The following is a 25,791-nucleotide window of genomic DNA, read 5'->3' as shown; positions in this document are numbered from 1 at the left end:
ACCAGTTTGTCCTTTTTACTGGGAGTTTGGATTACCCCAGTGTAACATCCTGACCACGAGAGCTTACTATGATTTTAGTAAGAATGGTAGCATTTTCACAGTCCAGAGTGATCACTCACACCTGAATTTTTCTGAATCTTATATTCTGGAGTTATTTGATCATAAAATGGAGGATTTTTTTGTTTACATTAATTTTCATCAATAAGAGGCTATACTTTTGATAAATATTACGGAAAAACAGTAGTTTGTTATTTTGTTATGCTATCAAGTTATAACCATTTATATGCACGATTGGTATTTTTCCATTCTTGCTTTTCAGTTGGAGTAAAAGTTGACACTTCCTTTCATATTTTAACAAAAATTATTTTTGCTTCTTTTCTCATTTGGCTGTGTGAAAAATTAAAATCATTCTGCTTTGTAGGAGTGTATATGACAGGAAAGGAACTTCGCCAGTGTATGCTACCAAAGTCAGCAGCCTTATCTGAAAAACTCAAAGTATTCCAAGACATACTCCTGCCAAGACACCCTCCTGTTTTTCATGAGTGGTTTCTGAGAACATTTCCTGATCCTACATCATGGCAAGTTACCTAGTTAGAGTTTAATGATTATTTTTAATTTTTTTCTTTTCTTACCAGACCTGGCACAAGTATTTGACAGGCATTGTATTTCTTTAGGTACAGTAGTAGATCTGCATACTGCCGTTCTATTGCAGTCATGTCAATGGTTGGCTATATCCTGGGGCTTGGAGACCGTCATGGTGAAAACATTCTTTTTGATTCTTTCACTGGTGAATGTGTACATGTAGACTTCAACTGTCTTTTTAATAAGGTATGGTTATTCAGTGAATTGTATATATTCTCTCAAATTTTCTTTCCCCAATAACCATTCTCCCTAGCTATACCTTTAATCACAGCTGCATAACTCTGAGAATCACTTAACTGGCTTCCATCAGTGGATCCCTTAGGAAAGCTGTTTAGGATCCAGAGAAGTTAGAAGACTGGTATATGAAAGCTAGCATAGGTTTAAGTCTTGACTCAGTTACTAGCTATGTGAACTTGGGCAGATCATTTCATTTTACAGAGACTTAGTTCCATAAAGTTAGAGTTGTTTAATATTTCCATATTTGACAGTATATATAAGTCTGATCTAGGTTAAAGAAAAGGTCAGGCTACGATATAGTCAGAGGTAGAGTACTTATCCAGTATGTGCTAGGTCCTGAATTCAAGGCCTAGCAACTAAATAGTAATAACAAGTACAATAAACAGTACGAGAGTGGATCCTTAGGAGTAAATTAGGGCTAGTGGGTACATCTCAGAATTCTGTAGTCTGCTACTATTATAACTCTGGAGGAAGACTAGAAGGCCATCTCTGTTTCCTTTGCTCCTGTCTGCTTTGGGTTGTTGTTAGCTATCACAGGAAGATGAAAAAGACAGTATACATACAGATCAAACCATACAACTGTTTAGAAGTTTAGTAACTGTTTAGTAACTGTTTAGAAGGAAAAAAGACATAGGCTAGGCATGATAAATAATGTCAGAAAATGAACAGCTGGACTAAGTTGTTTCTTTTCCTATCTGAGGCTAAACTGTGGTCATTTCCCCTTCTATTTTAAAGTAATAGTTGAGGAAAGAAATACAGACATGAGAACAGTTGCATATTATGTTATTGAGAGTAAATACTGAAGTATAAATAAATTCCATAACAATATCCAGTATGCTAAATTGGAGAAAATGAATCCATTCGTCTTTTTTATCTTATCTAAGATTAAGCCATGGTTTCAGATTGCCCAGAAGTGAAGTTATGTGGCTCTTTCCAGGAGATGGCTCTTCATTTACAGCATATTATGTCTCTTCCCTAAGGAAGTCCAGACATGAGTTTCCAAACTCTTTGAGCAAATGTTTTGGTTTTTTTCTTGTTGCTGTTGTTGCTTCATTTTTATATTGTTTTTGAGGATTTATTTATTAATTATGTACACAATTCTGTCTGCATGTACACCTGCACGCCAGAAGAGAACACCAGATCTCATTATAGATGGTTGTGAGCACCATGTTTGTGGTTGCTGGGAATTGAACTCAAGGCCTCTGGAAGAGCAGCCCGTGCTCTTAACCTCTGAGCCATCTCTCCAGCCCAAGCAACAGTTTTATAAGTTTATTATTGCCATATAATAAAAGTATATGCTTTTCAGGGAGAAACTTTTGAAGTTCCAGAAATTGTACCATTTCGCCTGACTCATAATATGGTTAATGGAATGGGTCCTATGGGAACAGAGGGTCTGTTTCGAAGAGCATGTGAAGTTACACTGAGGCTGATGAGGGATCAGAGAGAACCTTTAATGAGGTAATTACCTTTACTTTGTAAATGATCTATTAGTGACCTTGAATGTAAATACTGGTAGTTAATAACCTTCCTTTATATGGAAACCACTCTGTGTTAGCTAAAGTATATTTTTAAAAATAGTAACTTTAGGCTTGGCATGATAGTCCATCCTTGTCATCCCAGCACTCAAGAGACAGAGGCAAAAGAATCAGGTAAGTTCTAGGCCATTCTGAATGTACGTACTGAGTTCCAGTCCAGTCGGTGCTACAGAGTAAGTTCTCTCTCTCTCTCTCTCTCTCTCTCTCTCTCTCTCTCTCTCTCTCTCTCTCTCTCTCTCTCTCTCACACACACACACACACACACACACACACACACACACACACACATTTTTAATGGGTTTTGGTATAATTCCATAATTACTCATTCATTAGCATTCTCTAATTTTAAGATATGTTCAACACCTGACACAAAACACTTCTGTGGGCATTGACAATCATTCTCAACTTCCTCCTCCTTTCCACTTCCACTAATCTACTCCCTGCCTCTGGATTTCCTATCGTGGACATTTAATGTTAGTTTGATGATATAACTTGTTACCTTTTGTGTCTGTTCTGTAGCATTAGTAGTTTTAAGGTTCATCATGGGTAAGCTCTTCATTCTATTTAATACAATTTTTAACACCAAGTAGTGTTCTCTTATATAATGATACCATCGTTATGGAACCATCAGATTGTAAGCATTTGTAGTGGTTCCACCTTTTAGCCATTATGGGTAGCATAGCTTTGAACTTTAGGCTGAAGCTCTATGTGAATGAATATTTTCAATTCTTTTGTGTATGCCTGGGAATGGGATTTCTGAGTCATGATACTTTGAATAACCTTCAAACTTTCTTCCAAAGCAGTTAAAAAACTATAATTCCATTAGTAGTGTGTACGGATTTCCATTTCTCCACATCCTCACCAACACTGAAAATGTCATTATTATTTTAACCATCCTACTGAGTACAAAGCAATATTTCATTGTGGTTTTAACTTGCATTTTCCTAATGACCAGGAATGTTGAACATTTTGTTGTTGCTGTTGGGTTTTGTTTTTTGTTTTTGTTTTTTTAATATTTATTTATTTATATATTATGTATACAGTGCTCTGCCTGCATGTACACCTGCAGGCCAGAAGAGGGCATCAGATCACATTACAGATGGTTGTGAGCCACCATATGGTTACTGGGAATTGAACTCAGGACCCCTGGAAGAGCAGTCAGTGCTCTTAACTGCTGAGCTGTCTCTCCAGCCCCCTTGTTTTTGTTTTTTGAGACAGGGTTTCTCTGTGTAGCCTTGACTGTCTTGGAACTCACTTTGTAGACCAGGCTGGCCTTGAATTCACAGCGATCCTCCTACCTCTGCCCCCCAGAGCGCCACCACACCCAGCTGATCATTGGGGTTTTTGTTGTTGTTATTGTTCCCTTTTGGCATTTGTATATCATCTTTATATAAATGTCTATTCAGATCATTAGAATATTATTTTTGCTATGTTACCTAGCCTGCCCTAAAACTCGTAGACTCAGTCTATCTTCCTGCCTTAGGATCCTCTAGTAGTTAGAAATATAGATGCCTTCTTTGCCTAGTTTTTTAAGCATAAGAATTCTTTACTTATTCTGGATACAAGAACCTTCTGACACATGATCAACAAATATTTTTTCTTTTTTTTTAATTTAAAAAATTTTTATTTTGTGTGTATGGGTATTTTACTGAATATATGTCTGTATACCACATGTGTGCTGGTGCCTATGAAGGCCAGAAAAGGGATGTTTGAGCCCTTAGAAATGGAGTCAGACAATTATGAGCTGCCATGATGGTGCTAAGAATTTTCCTCTACAAAAGCAGCCAGTGCTCTTAACCACTGAGCCATCTCTCCAGGCTATTTTCTCTCACTTTGACATTCCCCCTTCAGTCATAGGAGTTGGTTTGTTTTGGTGCTGGCGGCTTGAATCCAGGGCCTTCAGTGTGTTAAATACACACTAATGCCAATCTATAGCCCTAGCCAAAGTTTTTAATTTTGATAAAGTCCTAATTTATCTACATTTTCACTCTGGTTATTTTTGGTATCCCATGTAAATTAAAAAAAAAAAAAAAAAAAAGAATCTGTCCCATCCAAACTTGTAAGGCTTTCTGTGTTTGCTTGGGGTTTTTTATTGTTATTTTTTAATTGTTATTTTTCTAATTATTTTATAGACTTAGCTCTTTTTTATCTTTGATCTGCTTTAAGTTATTTTGTGTGTATGGCTTGAAACAGATATTCACTTCCATTCTTCTTCCTATACAAATTCACTTGTCTTGGCAAATTTTGTTTGGCTTAAGACATGGTGTTAGTTACTGTGTAGCCCTGACTAAACTGGAACTCACTATGTGGACCAGGCTGGTCTTGAACTTACAGAGATCCTCTCCCTTCCTAAGTGTTGAACTGGGATTATAGGAATATGTCACCACACTTGGATACCATTTGTTGTTGAGACTTTTCCTACATTTAATTGTGTTTACTTTTTGTTGAATTGGTCAGTTGGTTTTCAGTAATTCTAATGAGTTATATGTTAATGTGCCAACTATACACTATCTTAATGACTCTAGTTTTATAATAATATTTGAAATTAGAAAGTATGAGTATTGCTTGATTTGCCAGATTCTCTCATATGTCTTTTGAGTTTTAAAGCCATCAGTTATTGCAGGAAGCCAGCTTTGATTTTGATAGGAGTAGCAATGAATTTGTAGTTATATTTGTAGTGTAGTGCCATCTTAACAACATTGTTTTCTCAGCTGTAAGTGTATGTTTTTCCATTTAATTAAATATTAATTTTTTAAAACAGTGTTTAAATGTACAAGTCTTAACTTTTAAAAGTTAATTTCCTGAAGGTAGAGCAGTGCTCAGTGGTTAAGAACACATACTGTTCTTGTATCTGGTGAGTTCCCATCACCCATGTCAGAAAGTTCACAACTGCCTGTCACTCAAGCAAAAGGAGAGCAAGGGGGTCTGATGCCTCTGGCCTCCTTGGGTACTGAGGGGCTTTTGGGGTCCCAGTTGGGGTTTAATAATAAAGACACAGAGACATCTGTACAGTGCAAGGCTGTTAGCCTGCTTTTCGAGGCAGTCCCTCAGCTGCCCATCCAGCTCCACTCAGCCTCCCTGCCCTCTCCTGTTCTGCTTCTCACCCCCTATCCCCACTCAAGCTCCAAACTTTATTTATCAAACGCTGCTTTCCTTTCTCATACGAAAAAAAAATGCTATTAGCGTAGTGGGAGAAGCTCCACAGCTTGTTCACTCTGACTCAGTCAGCAGCAGAACTGCGTACACCCTGTCCAAGTCCATATCCATAGTGTTGCGTTTTGGCCAGATAGAGGGCAACATGACGTTCCATGACCTCCACCACAGCAGCTTGCTTTTCAACATGATAATCTCAGGGAATCCTCTCTTGGGGCAGGTGAGGGAGTGACAAACATTTGTATATCTTGCCAGCACCTGGAGCTGCCTGCACTGCAATTAGCAGTTGTGAATACAGGGACATAATTTCATAGCCAGTTGATGCAATGTGTGTGCGGGTAGGTTACCCCAACATTTGGGCATTTGTGTGCACACAGAGAGCTTCAAGAGTTTGATTCCTCAGCTGGGATTGTTCAGGCCATAGGGCACTGCCTCACAGGTGTGAAGATCTGAGCTCAGCTCTCCAGAATCCATGTAAAAAGTTGGGTGTTGTGGCAGCCACCTGTAGGAGATGGGAAGTGGAATCAGACCTACAGAGCAAGTCAGCCAGTGATTAGACCTTATCTCAGGCAAGAGGTGGAAGGCACCTTAAGGCCAACCCTTGTTCTCCCCCCTCATGCATGACTTTTCTGTCAGTTTTGTTTCTGTTGTTAATTACTAATTTACAGAAGTATAGCTGCTCCTATCCTGGAGCAGGCTGGGCTTCATATGCTCTAAGTAGTGACTGTGGTGGATACCTAACGGTTTCCCTCTGCTACAGCAACTCAGCTGCAGATAGTGTTTGACTTCTTTCCAGATGTAATGCCTTGTCTTTTTTATTGGCCAATTGCTGGGTTTATGCAATATAGTATATGGAGGAAGGGGGATTTTGTTCATCTTAGAAATAAGGCAGTTAGTCTTTCACTTTTAATTTAGTGTTGTACATATGGAGGCCAAAGGTCAGCATCAGCTGTCTTCATTAATTGCTTTCCACTTATTTTCTGATACAGGGACTCACTAAACATGGAATTCACTGATTAGGCCAGATCAGGCTGATCACTGAGCTACAATCACCACCTCTCTCCACCTTCTCAGTGGCTGAGTAACAGACATGCACCGCTGTTTCTGGCCTTTTACATGGGTGCTGGAAATCTGAATTCAGGCCCTGAGGCTTGCACAGCAAGCATTTTACTGATTTCAGTTACCTCCCCAGTCCAGAAAGGCAAATTTTTAAAGCAGACCAGGCTGACCTTGAACTCACACAGGGATCCACCTGCCTCTGCCTCCCGAGTGCTAGGATTAAAGGCAGTGCACCACCACTGCCCGGCCAGGAAATACCTTTTGAAGTGGCTGAAATCTTAAATTAACCAAGGACAAGTTTCCCATAGGTGGTTGGAGTTGCTGTCTAGATCACAGAAGAAAGATGTGGGCTTAATCTTCTTAAACTGAAGGTATTGTATATTCCTCGAAGATGGTAGAGGATAAGTTCATATACTCGTTTAATAGTTAACAGTATATATTTTGAGATGTCACACAGAATTCATTTTATTCCCCCCCAAACACCTGATTCCTTTCTACCTTACTTCTCTACCTTTCCCTTACTTGCCTCCTGTGCCCCCAAAATAATTTCACATAAGCTATCTGAAAATGTAGTATAATCCTATATTTTGTAATAATACTTTTATCTTCCTATTTTTCACTTTTAAATATTGGTTTTAGTAAGTTTTTTTGCAAAGGTAATGAATGTATTATTATTACATTATATCTGTCTTAATTTTAGTGTCTTAAAGACTTTCCTGCATGATCCCCTTGTGGAATGGAGTAAACCAGTGAAGGGGCATTCCAAAGCACCACTGAGTGAAACCGGGGAGGTTGTCAATGAAAAGGTTAGTAAAAGCTGCAGCATGCCTTGAGCTAATAGTTTCTATCTCTTTAAATCAGAACTGATTCCAGATATTATCGGTGACCAAAATTTTGATGACTCAGAAATCTAAAATTTGTTAAAAACCTCAGAGTTAACAGATAAACACTGAAGATTCTTTTTCTCCCCACTCCACTTTTGCTACTTGGAATTCAACCCAAGGCTTTGTGTATGCTAAGTACATGCTCTAAGTAGTGTTAACAACCCAGGCTTCAACCCTCAGTCTGAATTGTTTTTCTTTTTTCTTTCTTTTTTTGTTGTGTTTTGTTTGAGATAAGGTTTCTCTGTGTTACTGTCCTGGACTTGCTTTGTAGACCAATCTGCCCTTGAACTCAGAGATCCACCTTTCTCTGCCTCCCTTAGTGTTGGCATTAAAGGTGTATATACCACTGTGTCTGGCTCAGAAATTATTTTTCTAGTAACACCATTCTTAAGTTTGTATTCTGATATGCTTTTTCTTAGGAGAAATAACGAATTCCAAGTATTGCTTAAAATTCCATTTGCCTGCACTAATGTAAATGTACTAGCCATTAGAACATCACCACCATTGTTATAATCCTCACTTAAATAGTTAAGTAGGGAGGAATGCTGGGTGGATTTAACAACTGTCAGTAAAGCGCTGTTTAGCCAATCAGCTGGGCAGAAGGACAGGGAGTGGAGGGCGGGACCTCCTGGAGGAGAGCTAGAAAGATTGTCTATTGAAGTAGAGTGACTGTTGACTGTATAGGAGGAGGACAAAGGGAGAATGGCTGGAGGACTATCTTAGTGCACATGCTTGGGGTATGTGTATTATATATCAGTTTAGAGCAGTTTGTTTACCATAGTTTAGGAGATTTGTATTAGTTTAGATTCTGCCCAGCATTGGGTTGGCAGCCTTGAAGTGCGCTTCAGGCTCTGTGTCTTTTATTAGCAATCTTAGGCCAAACCGATACTTTTTTTAACCAATACATTTTTAATGTAACATTTAAGAACTAACATTTCAAAATAGGTTGCTTCTTGTGCTTTATTTTGTTTTTTTCAGTGGAAGGGAACAGAACTCAGGGTTTCCTGTTTCCTAAACACTCATTCTACCACTGAGCCCTCAAAACAGATGCTTTAAATTACTCCCTTTCTGGAATTGTGATGTACAGAGTCACCTGGTCATTTTTATAGTGCATAAACATGTCTAATTAGTAGATGATAAGTCATTGTAAACATCAAAGTCAGCATCTCAAGTTAGCTGGGTTTGTTTCATTGCTACATATGGGATATTGTTTAGTCATACAGTGCTAACATTAAGTAGTGAGAAAAGTAGAAACTCCATATTATCAACATTACATGTTATTGGGTCTATAGCCTTAATGACTTTTTATATCTTTTTAGGCCAAAACCCACGTTCTTGACATTGAACAACGACTACAAGGTGTAATCAAGACCCGAAATAGAGTAACAGGGTTGCCATTATCTATTGAAGGACATGTGCATTACCTCATACAAGAAGCTACTGATGAAAACTTACTATGTCAAATGTACCTTGGTTGGACCCCATATATGTAAAATTGCCTCAAAGAATATACTAATAACCTAAAATTCATGTGTTATTAATCAGTGGTGTGTCTTTAATTCTAAAGTACAACATACATTTTATTTATAGTCTCATAGAAACTAATATTTCTTTTTTTTTTTTTTTTAATGTATACAGTGTTCTGTCTGCACACCAGAAGAGGGCACCAGATCTCATTATAGATGGTGGTGAGCCACCATGTGGCTGTTAGGAATTAAACTCAGGACCTTTGGAAAAGGAGCCAGTGCTCTTAACCTCTGAGCCATCTCTCCAGCCCCCAAAACTAGTTTTTCTTTGTGATTTTTTAACAGTATTTAAAATAATGGGTTCAATTCTTGAACATTGCTTTCTTAGTACCTGCTGTATATTCCAACTAGATAAACAGAACATCATATTCTCATGATCAAGATAATTGCAAAGAACCAGCCAACCTAATTACATTTTATAGTTTTCATCTATTTCCTTTTCACAGTTTTCAGGTTTCATTTGGACAGCAACAAAGTTATATTGCATTCATGTTGTGGGCAGGTATTAGACTGGACCTGTACCTAGAGCTGCCTCTTTTGCACTGTAGGAAATGACAGCACATCATTAAACCACTTCATAAAGTTCTATAAATACATGAAAATATGATCAAGGAAGAGAAACTCAAGAAACATGAATTTCAAATCAGCTATGAATTATTCATATTTTTCTGTGAAACTGAAGATTTTTTTTGTTTTGCTTTTGTTGTTGTTGTTTTTGTTTTTTGTTTTCTTTTTGATTGTTCCAGACAGGGTCTCTCTGTGTTAGCCTTGGCTGTCCTGGACTCGCTTTGTAGACCAGGCTGGCCTCGAACTCACATAGATCCGCCTGCCTCTGCCTCCCGAGTGCTGGGAGTAAAGGCGTGCGCCACCACACCAGGCTAATTCTAAAGTTTTTAATGTGTTTGTTTTCTGCACATTTTCTTATAAATTAAAATGAAAAGAATTGCCAAGTCAAATGGAAAACTGCTAAATAGAACTCTGCCTTTTCCCCTATGGGTGAAAGTATGAGGTAAAACATAGTAAGCCATGAAGGCATGAATGTGAAAACTGAACATACCATTTCCTGTTCAAAACTTAATGCTAACAGTAAAGGACAAGATAATTAGGAAATCTTTTTTTTTTTTTTCAATACTCTATGTGTTGGGGGTATGCCTATGTGTGTTTTTTACCTATTTTAATTTTATTTGGGCATTTTTTAATTCATATAAACATATTTAAACTAGTTATTTGCATTGATGTATATTCATTGTACATAGTACTGGGTTACATCAGGATCATTTCATGTAAGTATATAATATACTTTGAACAAATTCTTCCCATACTTCCTGCTGATCCCCTGCCTCCATCTCTTTTTTTTCCTTCAACAGTTGTTTCTGCTTTCATGTCACATATACATACATGATTTTAAAGTAACGATATGAAATATAGGAACCATAAATGAAAGATAGTTTCTGAGACTGACTTAATTTACTTAATATGATGATCTCTACTTGCATCCATTTTCCATCAAATGATATATAAATTCATTCTTTACTAGTGAAAAAATATATATATATATTACTTTTTTTTTTTTTTTTTTGGTTTTATGATACAGGGTTTCTCTGTGTATCCTTGGCTGTCCTGGACTCACTTTGTAGACCAGGGCTGGCCTCGAACTCACAGAGATCCGCCGGCCTCTGCCTCCCAAGTGCTGGGATTACAGGCGTTCGCCACCACGCCTGGCTATATATTACATTTTTAATATCCATTCCCCATATATTTTTAAAGAAACATTTCCAATACAAGGCCAATGTAATATTTTACATTCAGGTCAAGATCATATTGAATACTTTATCATTAAATATTTCAACCTGGTTTTAAAAATCTAACCTGTATAAAGACAATGAGATTTGGAAACATTTTAAGAATAAAGAAAACAACTAGGCATGGTGGCACACGCTTTTAATCCCAGCACTGGGAGAGGCAGGCATATGGCTGTGAGTTCGAGGCCAGCCTGGTCTACAAAGTGAGTCCAGGACAGCCAAGGCTACACAGAGAAACACTGTGTCGAAAAAGAAAAGAAAAGAAAGAAAGGTTCCCTTGACTAAAGATAGATGCTGTCCAAGTCCTAATCATGGAACAGGCAGTATCAAAAGAAGGAATTAAGTAACGCTGAAGTACTTATTGTAAGGAAGGTCACATAATGGTAGAGACAAGTACAGAAGTGCTGATGGTGGCTTTTGTCTTGTTCAGTTAAGGCAGGTTCTTATGTAGGCGAGGATGACCTTGAACTCCTGATCCTCCTGCCTACACACTAGCTTTCTGAGTTTTTTGTTTCAGTTGGGCTTTCATATGAGGATGGCCTTTAAATTCTGATTGTCCTATGCCTCCTAAGTGCTGGGTGTATGGGCTTGCATGGCACAATAGGTTTTGTGGGTTTTGTTCCTTTGTTTTGAGACAAGGTATCAAAAATTGTGGGTGAGGGCAGTAACCCAGAATCTTGAAATGCTGGAATATTACTCTTTTTAAAAACTCTTCTGTAGGTTTACATTACTCAGAGAAAATAACTCCCCTCACAAACTAACCAGACCTTTTTCCAGTCCTTGTTGAAAAATAGCGAGCTCAACAATTCCAGGAGGGCAAGCAAGTACATGCCCCGCAGTACAAACACCCTCCCTCTCTTATGGTTTCTATTACTGTGATAAACACCATAACCAAAAGCAACTTGGGCAGGGAAGGGTTTATTTGGCTTACACTTTCACATCACAGTCCAACATCAAAGAACTTGGAGACGCCACGGGGGAACGCTGCTTTCAGGCTTATTTACTCAGCCTTTCTTGTGTACCCCAGGACCACGGGCCCCGGGGTGGCACCAGCCCACAATGAGAAGGGGCCTCCCACTTCGATCAAATATTCCCGTAGGCCAATCAGGAGGCAGCATTTTTCTTAGTTGACGTTCCTTTTCCCATTGACTGCCATGTATCAAACTGACTTAAAACTAACACACCTCCCAGCTGTCCCTTAAATGTTTCCATACCATTTGGCATTTTAAAACTGAGCTCACCTAATGCAACAATCACGCCTCTCGCGCCGCCACCAACGAGTATAGAAGAGCAGCGCGGCAGCCGGATAGACAGGACGCCCCGCCCACAGGCACCGTCCTTCCCGTCTACGCCGGCGGTTTGCTCTATGGTCTGGAGGACCTTGTGTTGTCATCCTCCGAGCGACGGCCGGAGGCGGCAGCGTAGGCCCGGGCGGGGCGTTTGGTTTCGTTTCTGCAGCGACTGGAATTAGTGTTGACGGTCAAAATGGGAGTCCCCAAGTTTTACCGATGGATCTCGGAGCGGTATCCCTGCCTCAGCGAAGTGGTGAAGGAGCATCAGGTGGGTGAGCTCAGGCCGCGGCGCAAAAGGCGGGCCCGCGGGCCTCTCCAGGCAGTGGGACCCGAGCCTTCCAGCTGCCTGCCCTGCTGGTCAGCGGCCGGACAGGAGGAGGACAGTCGGGCACAGAGGCTTGGTGGCCTCCAAGTGAGGCCGGTCCGAGGAGAGTGGTCGCGCCGGGAGCTTGGGGCAGGTCTGAGCTCCCCCTTGGGAGAGCCGAGACTTCCAAAGGAGCCTTAGTGGGAAGCCTTTAAATAAGCCCTCTCTGTCCTCCTGGGAGCTGCAGCTGACGCTTCGCCTTAGGCTGCGAGGCTGAGTGGGAAATCTTCCCGGGTCCATCGTCCCACGTAAAGCAACAGACCCGCGTACAAGCAATAACGTCCCTGTGGAGGAATCGCCGAGTACTCCAGACGTGAAGGGCTGCATTTAACCCCGACTCCTAGACCGGTTGATATAGCAGTGGCTCGTATTTGTGATATCTTTTGATACATCTGTTAGCCCCCCGACTGTACCGACCCTCTATTGTCTAAACGAACAAAACGTTTAGTTGGAGCGCAGGGACGGGGGGCGATGTTTAGCAGCTTTGGTATGCCAGTAAGAACCCGAAACATTAATAATACTTTGTATATAATGGCCCCACCACATTGGTTATGTGAGTTCTAAAAGTGTGTATTTGTGTAGCTATGTATTGGAATATATTTGTGTGGTTGAATAACGGAGGAAAGACACCAAATGTTCTAATAGATAACTAGACTTTGAATGATAATTTAGTATGTCATATTGGATGACTTTGGTAATGACTTTGGTTTGCAGAAGGGAAAAAAAAACCTCGTTTTTGAAATTTGTATAACGAATTGAATTATTTTTTGGTAAGTGCCACTGTATTAATACTGGAAGCTGTCAGTTATATGGGGATTTTGTTTTGATTTGATTTTGAAGGTACTTATAAGGTTAAAGATAGAGTCCCGCTCTGGAAAAGATTCTTTTGATATTAAGTTCAGTGGAGCTTGGCATATTTTTTTAAGTTTATATAAAGTTCCAAAATGCTAGTTTGTCTTTCACTTATTTGAAACATAGGTTGAGGATTTAAAGAGTATTTAGTTCCAGGGAGAAGATTGAAAATTGAGACAAATTTTTTTCAGGATCTTCTTCCTTCCCCCCCCCCCCAGCCAGGATCTTTGATCAATAAATATTTGAAAGCACATAATGTGTTCAACAACATTTTATTCTGTCCTCTTTGGCCACAGGCATTTATTTGGTTAAAATATATCTTGTGTTTTTCATCCTGAGGAATTTAGTTACAAAACCAAAACTGAAATGGACAGCAAGATAGATTTTGTGAAAGTTTTACAGTAGGTTGAAATTGAAAGTAAAGATTGCTGGGAGGGCAGAGGCAGGCGGATCACTGTGTGTTCAAGGCCAGCCTGGTCTACAAAGCAAGTCCAGAACAGCCGAGGCTAACACAGAAAGACCCTGTCTCAAGGGAAAAAAGAAAAAGAAAGAAAGTAAGTAAGTAAGAATTGCTTTAAAATTACAGCATAAGTAAACTTTAAACCCTAGTGCATCAGCAGGGCATGGTGTCCTACACCTGTAATCCCAGCACTCAGGAGGCAGAGGCTTACAGATCTCTGTGTTTAAGGCCAGCCAGAGTTACATAATAAGACCCTGTCTCAAAGACAATGAATGAATAAATAAATAAGCGAATGAGTAAATAGGAGGCAGAGAGATGGCTCAGTGGTTAAGAGCCCTGGTTACGATGACCTGAGTTTGATTCTAGCACCCACAATTGTTTGTAACTCCACTTGGAGAGCATGGTACACAGACACACATGTAAGCAAAACACTCATACACATAAAAATAAATAAATACATAAATAGAAACTTGATGTATCAAACTAATGTCTATACAGATATTTTATTAAATCTTAATATTTAGGACCCAAGCACCCACATAAGAGCTGTGGGTGGCACAGAGCACCTGTAACTAGGGGACCACAGCCTTTAAGCCAGTCTGATAAAGCCCCTTGCGATGTACAGCAATTCTGTCAATTCTGTTCCTCTAGAGAAATCTAATGCAAGGCCAAGAGAAGAAAGGTTAAAAACCAAAAAGACTAAAAGAGGATTCAGATGCTGGAAATGCAACTCATCAGTGAAGGGCTTGAGGCCCTTGTTTCTATCCCCAGCACCAGGGAAAAAGGTTTTCAGGAGAAAGTAGCAAATAGGAGTGATAAGGTAATATAAAGGCAAACAAGATAAATAACAGGTATTTCTGAAAAAGAAAAGGCAGCAGAAAAAAATGCTAAAACTATGATTAAAACCATATGTGTGTATATATACATATATATATATATATATATTTGAAAGCACGTGTTAAATACCATGTACCTGAGAATATTTATTCAGTTGACCAGTAGTCTAATTAAAATTACCAGACTTCACCTAGAAAAAGAAAAGGGCTAGTATCTTTAGTCTGTGAATCCCTAAATGGGAAATAGCAACTTTGCTCCTGTTAGTGTCTCTGCGATCACTGAGGGGCAGAAGGAGACAAAATGAAAACAGTTTTGTAAATGAGAAACAGCATCTACCCATATGGTTTGAGGCAGGATAGCAAGTTAGGAAATAAAGGGGATGAATGGAAGGATTTCCCTCAGTCTTCGGGTTCTAATATTTACCTTTGCTGTCTGGCACACAGGACGTTTGGTATAACTCACCAGACCATATACAAAAGCTGTACTCCCGTCCCCTTTCTGAGAAGCATCACTGTCAGATCTGGTTTAAAAAAAAAAATGTTTAGTGAACTATTCCTTAAGTCCAGCCTCCTTGTGATCTTAGTGTGTAAGTAAGGACCATTTTGGTCGGTGCTGTACTCCCTTCACCTACAAGCCTTCACAGTGTACTTAAAAAGCATCTCTTCAAGGACAAAATTCTAAAAGTAAGAAAAATACTACTAACTTTCTCTTAATATTCAAACTCAGCTGCTGAGTAAGTAGCTTTAACCCTCCAGCCGCGTATGTTGCCCTCTCACAGTACCCACACTTGATTCTCTTCAAAAACCTATTTTCTTTCTGATTGATAAATAGTTAACTTTGCTTCATTGTCACTCATTATGAAATTTTCTTCTGTGACAGACAGAAAGGATCCAAATTCTGAGGACTCCTCAGGCTGCACTGCTGACAGAGGCCACATTGCTGGCCTGGCCTGTTACCAGTGACATTCCATTTCACTGTAGATGAGCTGCTGGTGTGGTTTTAGAGTCAGTAGCACCCTCACTGAGAAGGAAGGAGATAGCAGTGGTGGGCAGGGCGTGGCTCCGTGGCATAGCACTTGACTAATATGCATGAAGTCCTGGGACTAGCCATCGCCTAATGTGCAGGAAGCCTTTCTTTTTAAAATCCACGAGTACAAGCCTACTCACTCCTTTCTAGGCAGCTGTGCTCCCCTGAGGGTTCTCATAGGATTGATGTTTAGAAAGAAGGTAAACACATATTCATGACCTGTCTTGACCTCAGCATCATAAATTCTTAGAGCTGGACAGCTATTTGATCTGCACAGAGCCATTAAAATAGCTAAACTTTTAGGGCTAGAGAGAGAACTCTGTAGTGAAAAACGCATATTGTCCTTGCAGAAGACTGACATTCACTTCCCAGCACCCACATCCTCAAGAGGCTCACAACTACTTGTAACTCCGGCTCCAGATATCCCAACACCCACTTCTGGCTTCCATGGCACTTGTACACACAGGAATGTGCACACAAACACATTTTGAATTATTTTTAAGTCTTAAAAATAATAGATGAGTTTTGTTAAATATTTACTAGGAACTAAAAAATTTTAAATTTTTTTTTTTAAAGATTTATTTATTATGTATACAGTATGCATCAGATCACATTATAGATGGTTGTGAGCCACCATGTGGTTGCTGGGAATTGAACTCAGGACCTCTGGAAGAGCAGTCAGTGCTCTTAACCACTGAGCCATCTCTCCAGCCCCAAAAATTTTAAATTTTTATATGTATGCATTTACTTCTTTATCATAGTAGCAATCATTGTACTTTGGAGTTTTTGAGACAGCGTCTCATGTAACACAGACTGTCCTTGAAATTGCTATATACCATAGGATGACTTTAAACTTGTAATCCTGCCCACCTCCTAAATACTGGAATTACTGGCACGTACCACCGCCCACACTATACCCACCCCATAGAATTATCTACTTGGTTTTCATAACTAAATCCTGAGAAAATTGAATCACAAAGACATTGTCAGTCAAAATAGTTGCAGAATCAGTAAAGTATCTGAGACAACTTTTCTTGTTGGTCCTCCTGTATGAAACTTTTTTTTTTTTTAGACAAGTTTTTCTGTGTAGCCTTGGCTGTCCTGGACTCACTTTGTACACTAGGCTGGCCTTGAACTCAGAGAGCCACATACCTCTGCCTCCCCTAGTGCAGGGAGTCCAGGTGTGCTCCATCGTACCCAGCTCTGTGGGAAACTATTTAGGCATTTTTTTCGTCTGGAACTGCAGTCTTTCTGCCAGTCTCCCAAACATTGGGATTATGGATATGAAGTACCTACTCAGCCATTCTATAGACTTAAGATTTAAAATTATTTTAGTATTTATTTGTTTATGATGTGGTACTTTTCTTGCCCTAGATCATCAAAACACACACACACACACACACACACACACACACACACACACACACACACACACACACACACTTTAATCCACCCTTAGACAGCTCAGGCTGACCTTGAACTAGTTGGCTAAGGAACCCTTTATTGTCCCGCATTTATTCTCCTAAAGAAATTGAAACATTTTGTATAAATCGTTTCACTCTCAAGAGCTTATAGTGAGGTTTCATTTGGGGTTTTCAGATTCTTAAAGCAAGTAGTCACAATTTAGCTGTTAGTTTCAATTGAGCCTATTTGTTAAATATTACATTTAAAGACTTTTTATGTGGTGCTTATTTAATGCTGTAAAGTAGGTATTTTAGATAAATGTTTGGCAACGTTTAGTGATTTAAAACTTGCTACCCTCAATCCTCCCAAGGAATGCCATTTTTCAGTAATGAGAAAAATATATTGTTAACTGCACATGTTTACTAATTGAATTTAAGCTACTTTTCTTTTATTAATGTATAAAGGAGATTAGTTTGAAATCCTTCTATTACACTAGATAGAACTGGAGAGTTACAGCATTTCAGTTCTCTGTTAGTGCACGTTTGTGTCATAGTGTTCACCCTACTTGCTTAGAACAAAGATAAATGAAAACCAGAGTCATGAAGATTGTCTATAAAAGTAGCCAGCAATGCTCCCGCACCCCCCCAAGCCCCACAATGACAGCTGAAGGCCAGCTTTCCACTGAATCAGGTCAACTGTTTTGCCTCCCTTTTCAAAGAATCTAAGCTGTTTTTCCTCTTGTTTCTTGGAGTTTTTGGTTTTGGTTTTTTGAAACAGAGTTTCTCTGTGTAGCTCTGGCTGTCCTGGAATTCACTCTGTAGACAAGGTTGGCCTTGAATGTGGAGATCCACCTGCCTCTGCCTTTAAGTTCTGGGATCAAAGGCTTGCGCCAGCACTACCCTATTTATAATCTAAGCCTTAAAAACTAATGTAACCAAGTAAATGGCTCTGTGGAGTGAACCAAGTATAAAAGGCATTAAGTTGCCTGTAAAACCTTTTATGCTCTTTTATTAAGCCTTTTGATGTAATGAGCATTATTTCTCATTTATACAGGAAGTTGAGGCATTGAGATGCCATATAGCAAAAAGGGAGGAAGCTAATATTTTGAGTGCCATATTAAATGAGTGTTTTTTAGGCTGTTTTCCTTACTGTGAGGAAATATTCTATTTCCTCACAATAAATTAGGTCAGGCCATTGGTACATTACATAATTACATAATTTGTCTCTTCATTACTAGTTGTTCCTGTTTGCTTTCCTTTACCTACTTTATTCAATTGTGATTATTTATTCTGGTTTTTAAAAGATTTTTTAACTTTATATGTGTGTTTACGGTATGTGTATCTGCATGTCTGCACACATGCACGTGGTGCCTGAGGAAGCCAGAAGAGTGCCGTGGATCCCTGAGGGCTAGAGGTGGGCGTGGTTGGTCACAGCCCCGTGTAAGTGCTCGGATCCAAACCTGAGTCTCTGGAGCAGGACCGACCCCTTGAGTTTTTATATAAGCAAAATATATAACATCCTGGTTTGGTCTGATTTAGTTTAGTTTGGTTTTTGTTTTGAACCATTAAAGAATCACTTTTCCCAGGCATTAAAACAGTTGTAACTAATAATCCGGAACATACTGTTTTTTCTTTTTAGATTCCAGAATTTGATAACTTGTACCTGGATATGAATGGAATTATACATCAGTGTTCTCATCCTAACGATGATGATGTTCACTTCAGAATTTCAGATGACAAAATCTTTACTGACATTTTTCACTACTTGGAGGTATTGTTTCGAATTATTAAACCTAGGAAAGTGTTCTTTATGGCTGTTGATGGTGTAGCCCCTCGAGCGAAAATGAACCAGCAACGTGGGAGGCGTTTTAGGTAAATCATTTAAAATAGTTGACACAATACAGTGCATCTTCTGTTCATATTTGTTTTCCATTTAAATCCTCAAAGTAATTGGTATATTTCATACTTAATATCATATTAAACTTATCAAGTAAAGAGCTAGTAACTTTTATGAATCATGTCGCAAAGCTTGTGTTGGGTTCATATATGAAGTCAGTGTTCTCAGTTACAAGGTTTCAAAGTTTGCTTTGATAATCTGGAAATAGATCAACCTTGGTTAGTCACTACAGAGTGTACCAAGAGGTTATTCTTTCCTTGTTTTTTCGTTGGGGGAGGTGGGTTTTTGTTTGTTTATTTGTTTGTTTGTTTGTTTTTTCGAGACAGGGTTTCTCTGTGTAGCCTTGGCTGTCCTAGACTCACTTTGTAGACCAGGCTGGCCTCGAACTCACATCAATCCTCCTGCCTCTGCCTCCCAAATGCTGGGATTAAAGACATGCGCCTGCCACACCTGGCTCCCAAGAGGTTATTCTAATGACAGCGATTCAGCAAACCTCTATTGAATGACCAGCTCTTAGTCCAGATGCTGATTTAGAGTAAATACAAACCCTAACTGGGCAGTAAGACAAATAGATTAGAAGGTGATGATAGGGTCTGGAGAGTTCAGTTAGGAGCTTGGCATTATTAGCACCACTGTGGAGAAGTAAAGGCGTTAGAGATAAAAAAAAAAAAAAAAAAAAAAAGAATCTTAAAATCAAAATCCTGGATGTGTAGACCATGTCTACATAACAGTCAAGTCAGGCTCCAGACCCGCTTGGACGTGTCCTACGTGCAGAGTGTTTGATGATCTATAAGCAGAACGAAAGACTCCTTTAGACATCACGGCAGGACAAAGAACAGCAGAGTAGTCATGCGTCAAATGTGCCGCTGTCTTAGAGAAACTTCCAGCGAGACTAAGGAGAGGATGCCAAAGAGTGCTGATTTAACTATTTTGAAAAAAAAAAGAATCAAAAAATATTGAAAATACTGGGACCCTTAAATCCAAAGGCCTTTTTAAATCCAAAGTTTAGATTTCCAAGGACTACTTAAAGACGTGACTTAATCAGAATCTCCAGGCGTGGGGAAACTACTTATACTAGGCTGCCATGATACTTATAAACTAGTTTTAGGGAATCACTAGCCTAAAAAATCATATTAATTTGCTGATGGTGAGTGCCTTTATTCCAATATTCGTGAACACAGGTGGGCAGATCTCCATGAGTTCAAGGCCAGGCTAGCCTGGTCTACATAGAGAGTTCAGCCACCAGAGGGGATCAGTGTATCTTAGGTTTGTCACAGATCTGCATTAGACAAAATAGAGACCCTGCTCCTTGCTTCTTGGTACCTGCCGTGTTGCTAAGTCCTGGAGCCTCCTCTTGTCACCTTCCCCCGCAGCAGCCCTAGAACCTCAGCTGTCATGTTGGTCTCATCACATATCCTCCCAACTCATTCCCAGCAACTACAGGAAGCCTGCCAGCTCTGTTTGTCTTTAACTTCATGACCTTTTCACTATCAGAAATATGGAAGACTGCTGGTTAGGGAGTGAGAGCCAGTCAGTTGCAACTACCACAAACATTAAGTGCTAGGCTGCCGCACAGAGTCCCACGTTTCCCAGAAAGTCCCCAGCACGTCATACTGTTTAATGCTCGATGTCCTAGCTCTGAATCTGCCTTTTAGGCTTATGTCCTACTCAGTCTGCACTGCTTCCTCCACCCACAGCAAGTACTGGGGCTCATTCTTCTTTCTTTCTGGAATTTCTCTTCCCATGAATAGCTTTGCTCTGTTTGTGCCATGTTGGACTCTTGTCATCTTCCCTTTCTCTGCTCCTTTTTTCTTAAATTATCAGTAAATGAAATTCCTTGAGAACTGGGTATGATGGCACACGCCTTTAATCCCAGCATTCTGGAAGCAGAGACAGATAGATCTCTATGAATTCAAGACTAACCTGGTCTACAAAGCGAATTCCAGGATGACCAGGTTTGTTACACTGAGAAACCCTTTAAAAAAACAATTCAAAACAAACTAACAACAACAACAACAACTTCCTTGAGTCTCTGTCCTGAGCCCCAAGTGATCACATCTAATGACTTTGATTACTGTGTGCTAATGACTTCCAAATTTATCTTTATGGTGTTTTTCCCACTCCCAAGTTCCTTTTCATTGAACTACTTGCTAAATGCCTCCTTTTGGATAACCCAGATACCAGAAGGCTTTCCATCTTCAGAACTGAATTCATCTTCCCCGAAGCAACCTTTTTTCAATTTCTGATTTCCGTACTGTGTGATTAGCAGCCCCAATCCAAGTCTAAGAGTAATTTGGACTACTTCTTGTCATTCCTCACTTCTACAAGCTCTTTATACTTATTTTCATCATTTTTTAAAAAATCTACTATCTCAGAGTAGTGTCATTATCTTTACTTATTTTATAGTCTTTTCTATATTGCAGCTAAATTAAACATAGCTATTCAATATTCCCTCTCCTGTAGAGTGTAATCTTTAAAGCCTGGAATTATCTTTGTTATATTTTTATATACTCATATAATTGACTAATAAAATATTAAAATAATTAAATATAGCAAACATAATTGACACTCAAAGCTTTTAGACTTGTTTCTGAAATAAATTTTCTATATATACTTATGTTAAAATTACTTAAGTGTTTATTATAATGATTTGTGTGCTTTTTACTACTTTAATGTCCAGCTTTTATAGTCTTCACATTTTACAAAAGCTCAATTCTGTAAGTAAAAAAAAAAGAATTCCCAGGCTTTTTCATTACTATTATAACTATTTTTAAATTTTTACCCGGGTGTGGTCACAGATACACCAGCACTGGGGAGGCCTAAGTAGCCAGATCTCTATGAGTTCAGGGCCAGCCAGGGCTGCTATGCTACACAGAGAAACCCTATCTCCAAAAGAAAAAAATTTTTACAGTTTTGAACCATAAGGTTGGCAAATTAGTGTTTTATTTATAAAACCTTCTAAATAATGTTTTGTATAAACTGCTTATTTTCTAGGAAATGTCAGCTATTTTTTCTCTTTGATTTTTAAGGTCAGCCAAGGAGGCAGAAGACAAAATTAAAAAAGCAATAGAAAAGGGAGAAATACTTCCTACAGAAGCCAGATTCGATTCCAACTGTATTACGCCAGGTAAATTAACTGAGAGACATTCGAAAGACTTAGGATAGAAATTGAGCTTTTTCTAACATGTTTTTTGTTTAGACTATTTGTTCTTAGGCTCTCAGTAGTCATGTTTTCCCATTTGTGTATACTCATGAGACGATCTGCCTCATCATGTTGTGAGTATTCCTATAAAGACCCACTGGAAGGTTTTCAGATGTGGATGAGCAGATGTGGAGCGGACTTTGCCAGCTACACAGAGCTCCTGACTGGAAGGCACTCACAGGGGCTTTCAGTTTACTCTGGTCAGTTATCGGTATCAAGCAGAGTCATTGACTGCGACTTACCAAGTTTCTATACCTACCTTTCGGTTTCAGGATGAGAAACCTATTCTTTTAGTCCAGAGAGTTTATTCTTCCATCTCCCCAAGGAAACTAGAAAAATAGGGCAGGTGAAATGGCTCGACAGATACAGACACTTACTGACCAGCCTGATGACCTGAGTTCAGTTCCCAGGACCTACATGCTGGAGGAGAGAACCAGCAGCTCTGCAGGTTGTCTTCTACACACACACACACACCCACACACATACACAACACACACACACACATAAATGTAAAAGAAATAATAAAATTTTTGTTTAACTTAACTTTATATTTCACCCTGCTTGATACACTTTAGGGAAAGAGTTCACTGCATCTTATAGTCCTTTATTTTGAACAAAAATCTTAAATGTAACATTTTAAATTCCATACAAATGACTAATTTTATTTTTTAAGTGGCTTAGATATACATTGCTCAATTTACTAACCAGTTTTCTGGATATAATTTAAAATAGTATTGCCTTTGACTTTTAATCATCTGACACTTTTATGTCATAACCACTGTTTACTCAGTTTCCAGATTTAAAATAATTTTTTACGTTAAGAACAGTAGTTACTGGAGCTACAGAGGTGGCTCAGTGGTTTAAAGCTCTGATTGCTCTTGCAGAGGACCTGGGTTCGATTCCCAGCACCCACACAGTGGCTCCCAGCCTTCTGTAACTCTAGTTCTAGAGGATCAGATGCCCTCTGTTGGCCTCTGAGGGCACTGCATGCATGTGGTGCACATACAGATGTTCAGACAAAACACTATATACATACATAAATAAATATTAAACTATTAGAGCATAGCAGTTATTGTGAAGAGAGCTCACTCAGCAGAGTACCTGTCACACAAACCTAGGAACCCAGCTGGGCTGTTGTGGCGCAGGCCTTTAATCCCAGCACTTGGGAGGCAGAGGCAGGTGGATTGATGTGAGTTCAAGGCCAGCCTGGTTTACAAAGCAAGTCCAGGACAGCCAAGGCTACACAGAACAACCCTGTCTCAAACAAACAAACAAAACAAAACAAAACAAAACAAAAAACCATAGGCCCCAAGTTCAGTCGCCAGCACCCATATAAGAAGCTGGGCATGGTGGTGCACACTTGCAATCTTAGTGCTGGGCACATGAGGCTGGAGGATCACTGGGACTTACCAGTCAACATCTTTTGCCTACTTATTGAGTCCCAGGTTCTAGTGAAAATCTGAGTCTCAAAAGATAAGGTGGGTGGGCATGGGAGCACACGGCTTTAATTCCAGTACTAAGGAGACAGAGGTAGGACGATCTCTGTAAGTTTTAGGACAGCCTGATCTACATAACAAGTTCTGAGTCAGCCAGGGTTATATCGAAATCCTGACCAAAACCTAAAAAACCAAGGGGAATGTATCTGAGGAAGAGCCAATCACACACCAATCACAACACACAAGTAGTTGTAGGAGTGGGAATATATACTTTATTTCATTTCCTACGCATGAGCTCCTGGGTTCAATCCCTAACATAGCATAAGTCGGGTATGGTTGTGCATGCCTGTAATCTCAGGACGTGGTAACTACCAGCAGAGGATCAGAAGTGTAGGGTTATCCTTGGCCCATAGTGAGCTCAAAACTAACATGGACTACAGACTTAGTCTTTAAAAAGAAAGCAATCTTAGTTATTAATAATACACATTAACAATAATAATTATTATCGGCAATCTGATTGAAGCTACATGTCTTATAAAAATGCTTCAAGATGGAAAACAACAATTCAGTGGGTAAAAGCTTTGGCCACACAAATTGACCTGAGTTCAAAGCCCAGAAACCATAGTCAAAGGATAGAGTATACTCCCAAAAGCTGCCCCTACCCTCCATATAAGTGGCTTGGTATGCAAAAACCAACCCTCACACGTCACACATCATACACAGACAAATAATACGAAAAAGCAAGAATGTGCTTAGGGATCCAGCACAAACATAGGAAATTGGAGCTTATTAAAGTTCAAACTGAAGCCGGGCGTGGTGGCGCACGCCTTTAATCCCAGCACTCGGGAGGCAGAGGCAGGCGGATCGCTGTGAGTTCGAGGCCAGCCTGGTCTACAAAGTGAGTCCAGGACAGCCAAGACTACACAGAGAAACCCTGTCTCAAAAAACCAAAAAAAAAAATAAAATAAAATAAAAAAATAAAGTTCAAACTGCTCTTAGGTAAAATACTCAAAGCACAGTCTGTAGACCATGTAAAACCCGTGACTTTACCTTTGTGGTATTGACTATGACATTTGCAGCATCAGAGATAATTGCTGGGGACACAGCATGTTCCTTGCATGCAGCTAAAGAAGAGAACTTTGGGCTTTCTTTGAAGATACTGGTTACATGTTATTACTGGGGGACTTAACTGTTTTTGCTATTTTTATCTCTTTCTCTGATTAACCTTTTAAAACTTTTATTTATAGGGACTGAATTCATGGCCAGGTTGCATGAACATCTGAAGTATTTTGTAAATATGAAAATTTCCACAGACAAATCATGGCAAGGCGTTACCATCTACTTCTCAGGCCATGAGGTTATTAATTTTATAATCTAAGGAATTTTTAAAAGTTTATGTAATACTTTGAGACATAGCATATTACCAGCTTCTTTTTTAAATGTTATGTTTAGACTCCTGGAGAAGGAGAGCATAAAATCATGGAATTTATCAGATCCGAGAAAGCAAAGCCAGATCATGATCCAAACACCAGACATTGTCTCTATGGCTTAGATGCTGACTTGGTAGGTATAACACTTACTGTCATTGTAAGCTTGTGTCGTGTGCTAAATACTGGAGAGATGGAATTTTAACACAAAAAGTTTACTGACTGTAACATTGAATACAAAAGACAATCATTACTGCATGTGTCATTATCTAAGTTCTAATAGAATTGAGAAAATAAGCTTTCTTTGTTTGTTTGTCATAGATTATGAATAACCGATCTAAGTATATAGAGATGAGTAACCCTAGTTCCATTTTTATTTTTAAGAGCTCTCTTTTAAAATAAAATATTTATTTACTAATTTATTTTGTATATATGAGTGCCCTATCTGCGTATTCACCTGTATGCCGGAAGAGGGCATCAGATCCCATTATACATGGTTGTGAGCCACCATGTGCATGCTAGGATTTGAACTCAGGACTTCTGGAAGAGCAGACAGTGCTCTTAACCACTGAGCCATCTCTCCAGATGTAACCTTAGTTCAATGAGTATACTACTGAAAAGCAAATGCTGAAGTTAGTGAAAGAGGACTGTCTTACTTAAGGTCATGAATACCTCCTAATTCACAGCTCATGCCTCAAATACCTTTCATATGAGTATTTTGCCTGCATGTATGTATGTGCAGCACATGTGTGCCTGG

The 25,791-nt window shown here is 39.3% G+C and overlaps 2 protein-coding genes across 5 annotated transcripts in view; both read left to right on the top strand.

The window, feature by feature from the left end:
* Window positions 1–9,036, top strand: part of ATR (ATR checkpoint kinase) — a 101,191-nt gene extending 92,155 nt beyond the window's left edge. For both annotated transcript variants that reach the window (XM_084751732.1, XM_084751733.1), the window contains 5 exons: window positions 422–578; window positions 675–828; window positions 2,186–2,337; window positions 7,327–7,432; window positions 8,830–9,036. In XM_084751732.1, the coding sequence (XP_084607858.1) occupies window positions 422–578; window positions 675–828; window positions 2,186–2,337; window positions 7,327–7,432; window positions 8,830–9,003 (743 nt within the window). In that variant the 3' untranslated portion in view covers window positions 9,004–9,036. The remainder of the gene's footprint in view (window positions 1–421; window positions 579–674; window positions 829–2,185; window positions 2,338–7,326; window positions 7,433–8,829) is intronic.
* Window positions 9,037–12,217: 3,181 nt separating this feature from the next.
* The window catches only part of XRN1 (5'-3' exoribonuclease 1), a 108,107-nt gene continuing 94,533 nt past the window's right edge, over window positions 12,218–25,791 (top strand). For all 3 annotated transcript variants that reach the window (XM_084751736.1, XM_084751735.1, XM_084751734.1), the window contains exons 1-5: window positions 12,218–12,398; window positions 18,712–18,944; window positions 21,999–22,096; window positions 24,855–24,964; window positions 25,060–25,170. In XM_084751736.1, coding sequence (XP_084607862.1) covers window positions 12,324–12,398; window positions 18,712–18,944; window positions 21,999–22,096; window positions 24,855–24,964; window positions 25,060–25,170 — 627 coding nt within the window. In that variant the 5' untranslated portion in view covers window positions 12,218–12,323. The remainder of the gene's footprint in view (window positions 12,399–18,711; window positions 18,945–21,998; window positions 22,097–24,854; window positions 24,965–25,059; window positions 25,171–25,791) is intronic.

This window comes from Acomys minous (genome assembly GCF_964271855.1).
Source record: "Acomys minous genome assembly, chromosome: 13".
NCBI lineage: Eukaryota > Metazoa > Chordata > Mammalia > Rodentia > Muridae > Acomys > Acomys minous.
Note: the sequence above shows the minus strand (reverse complement) of the source record. Positions and strands in the feature narration are given on the sequence as shown.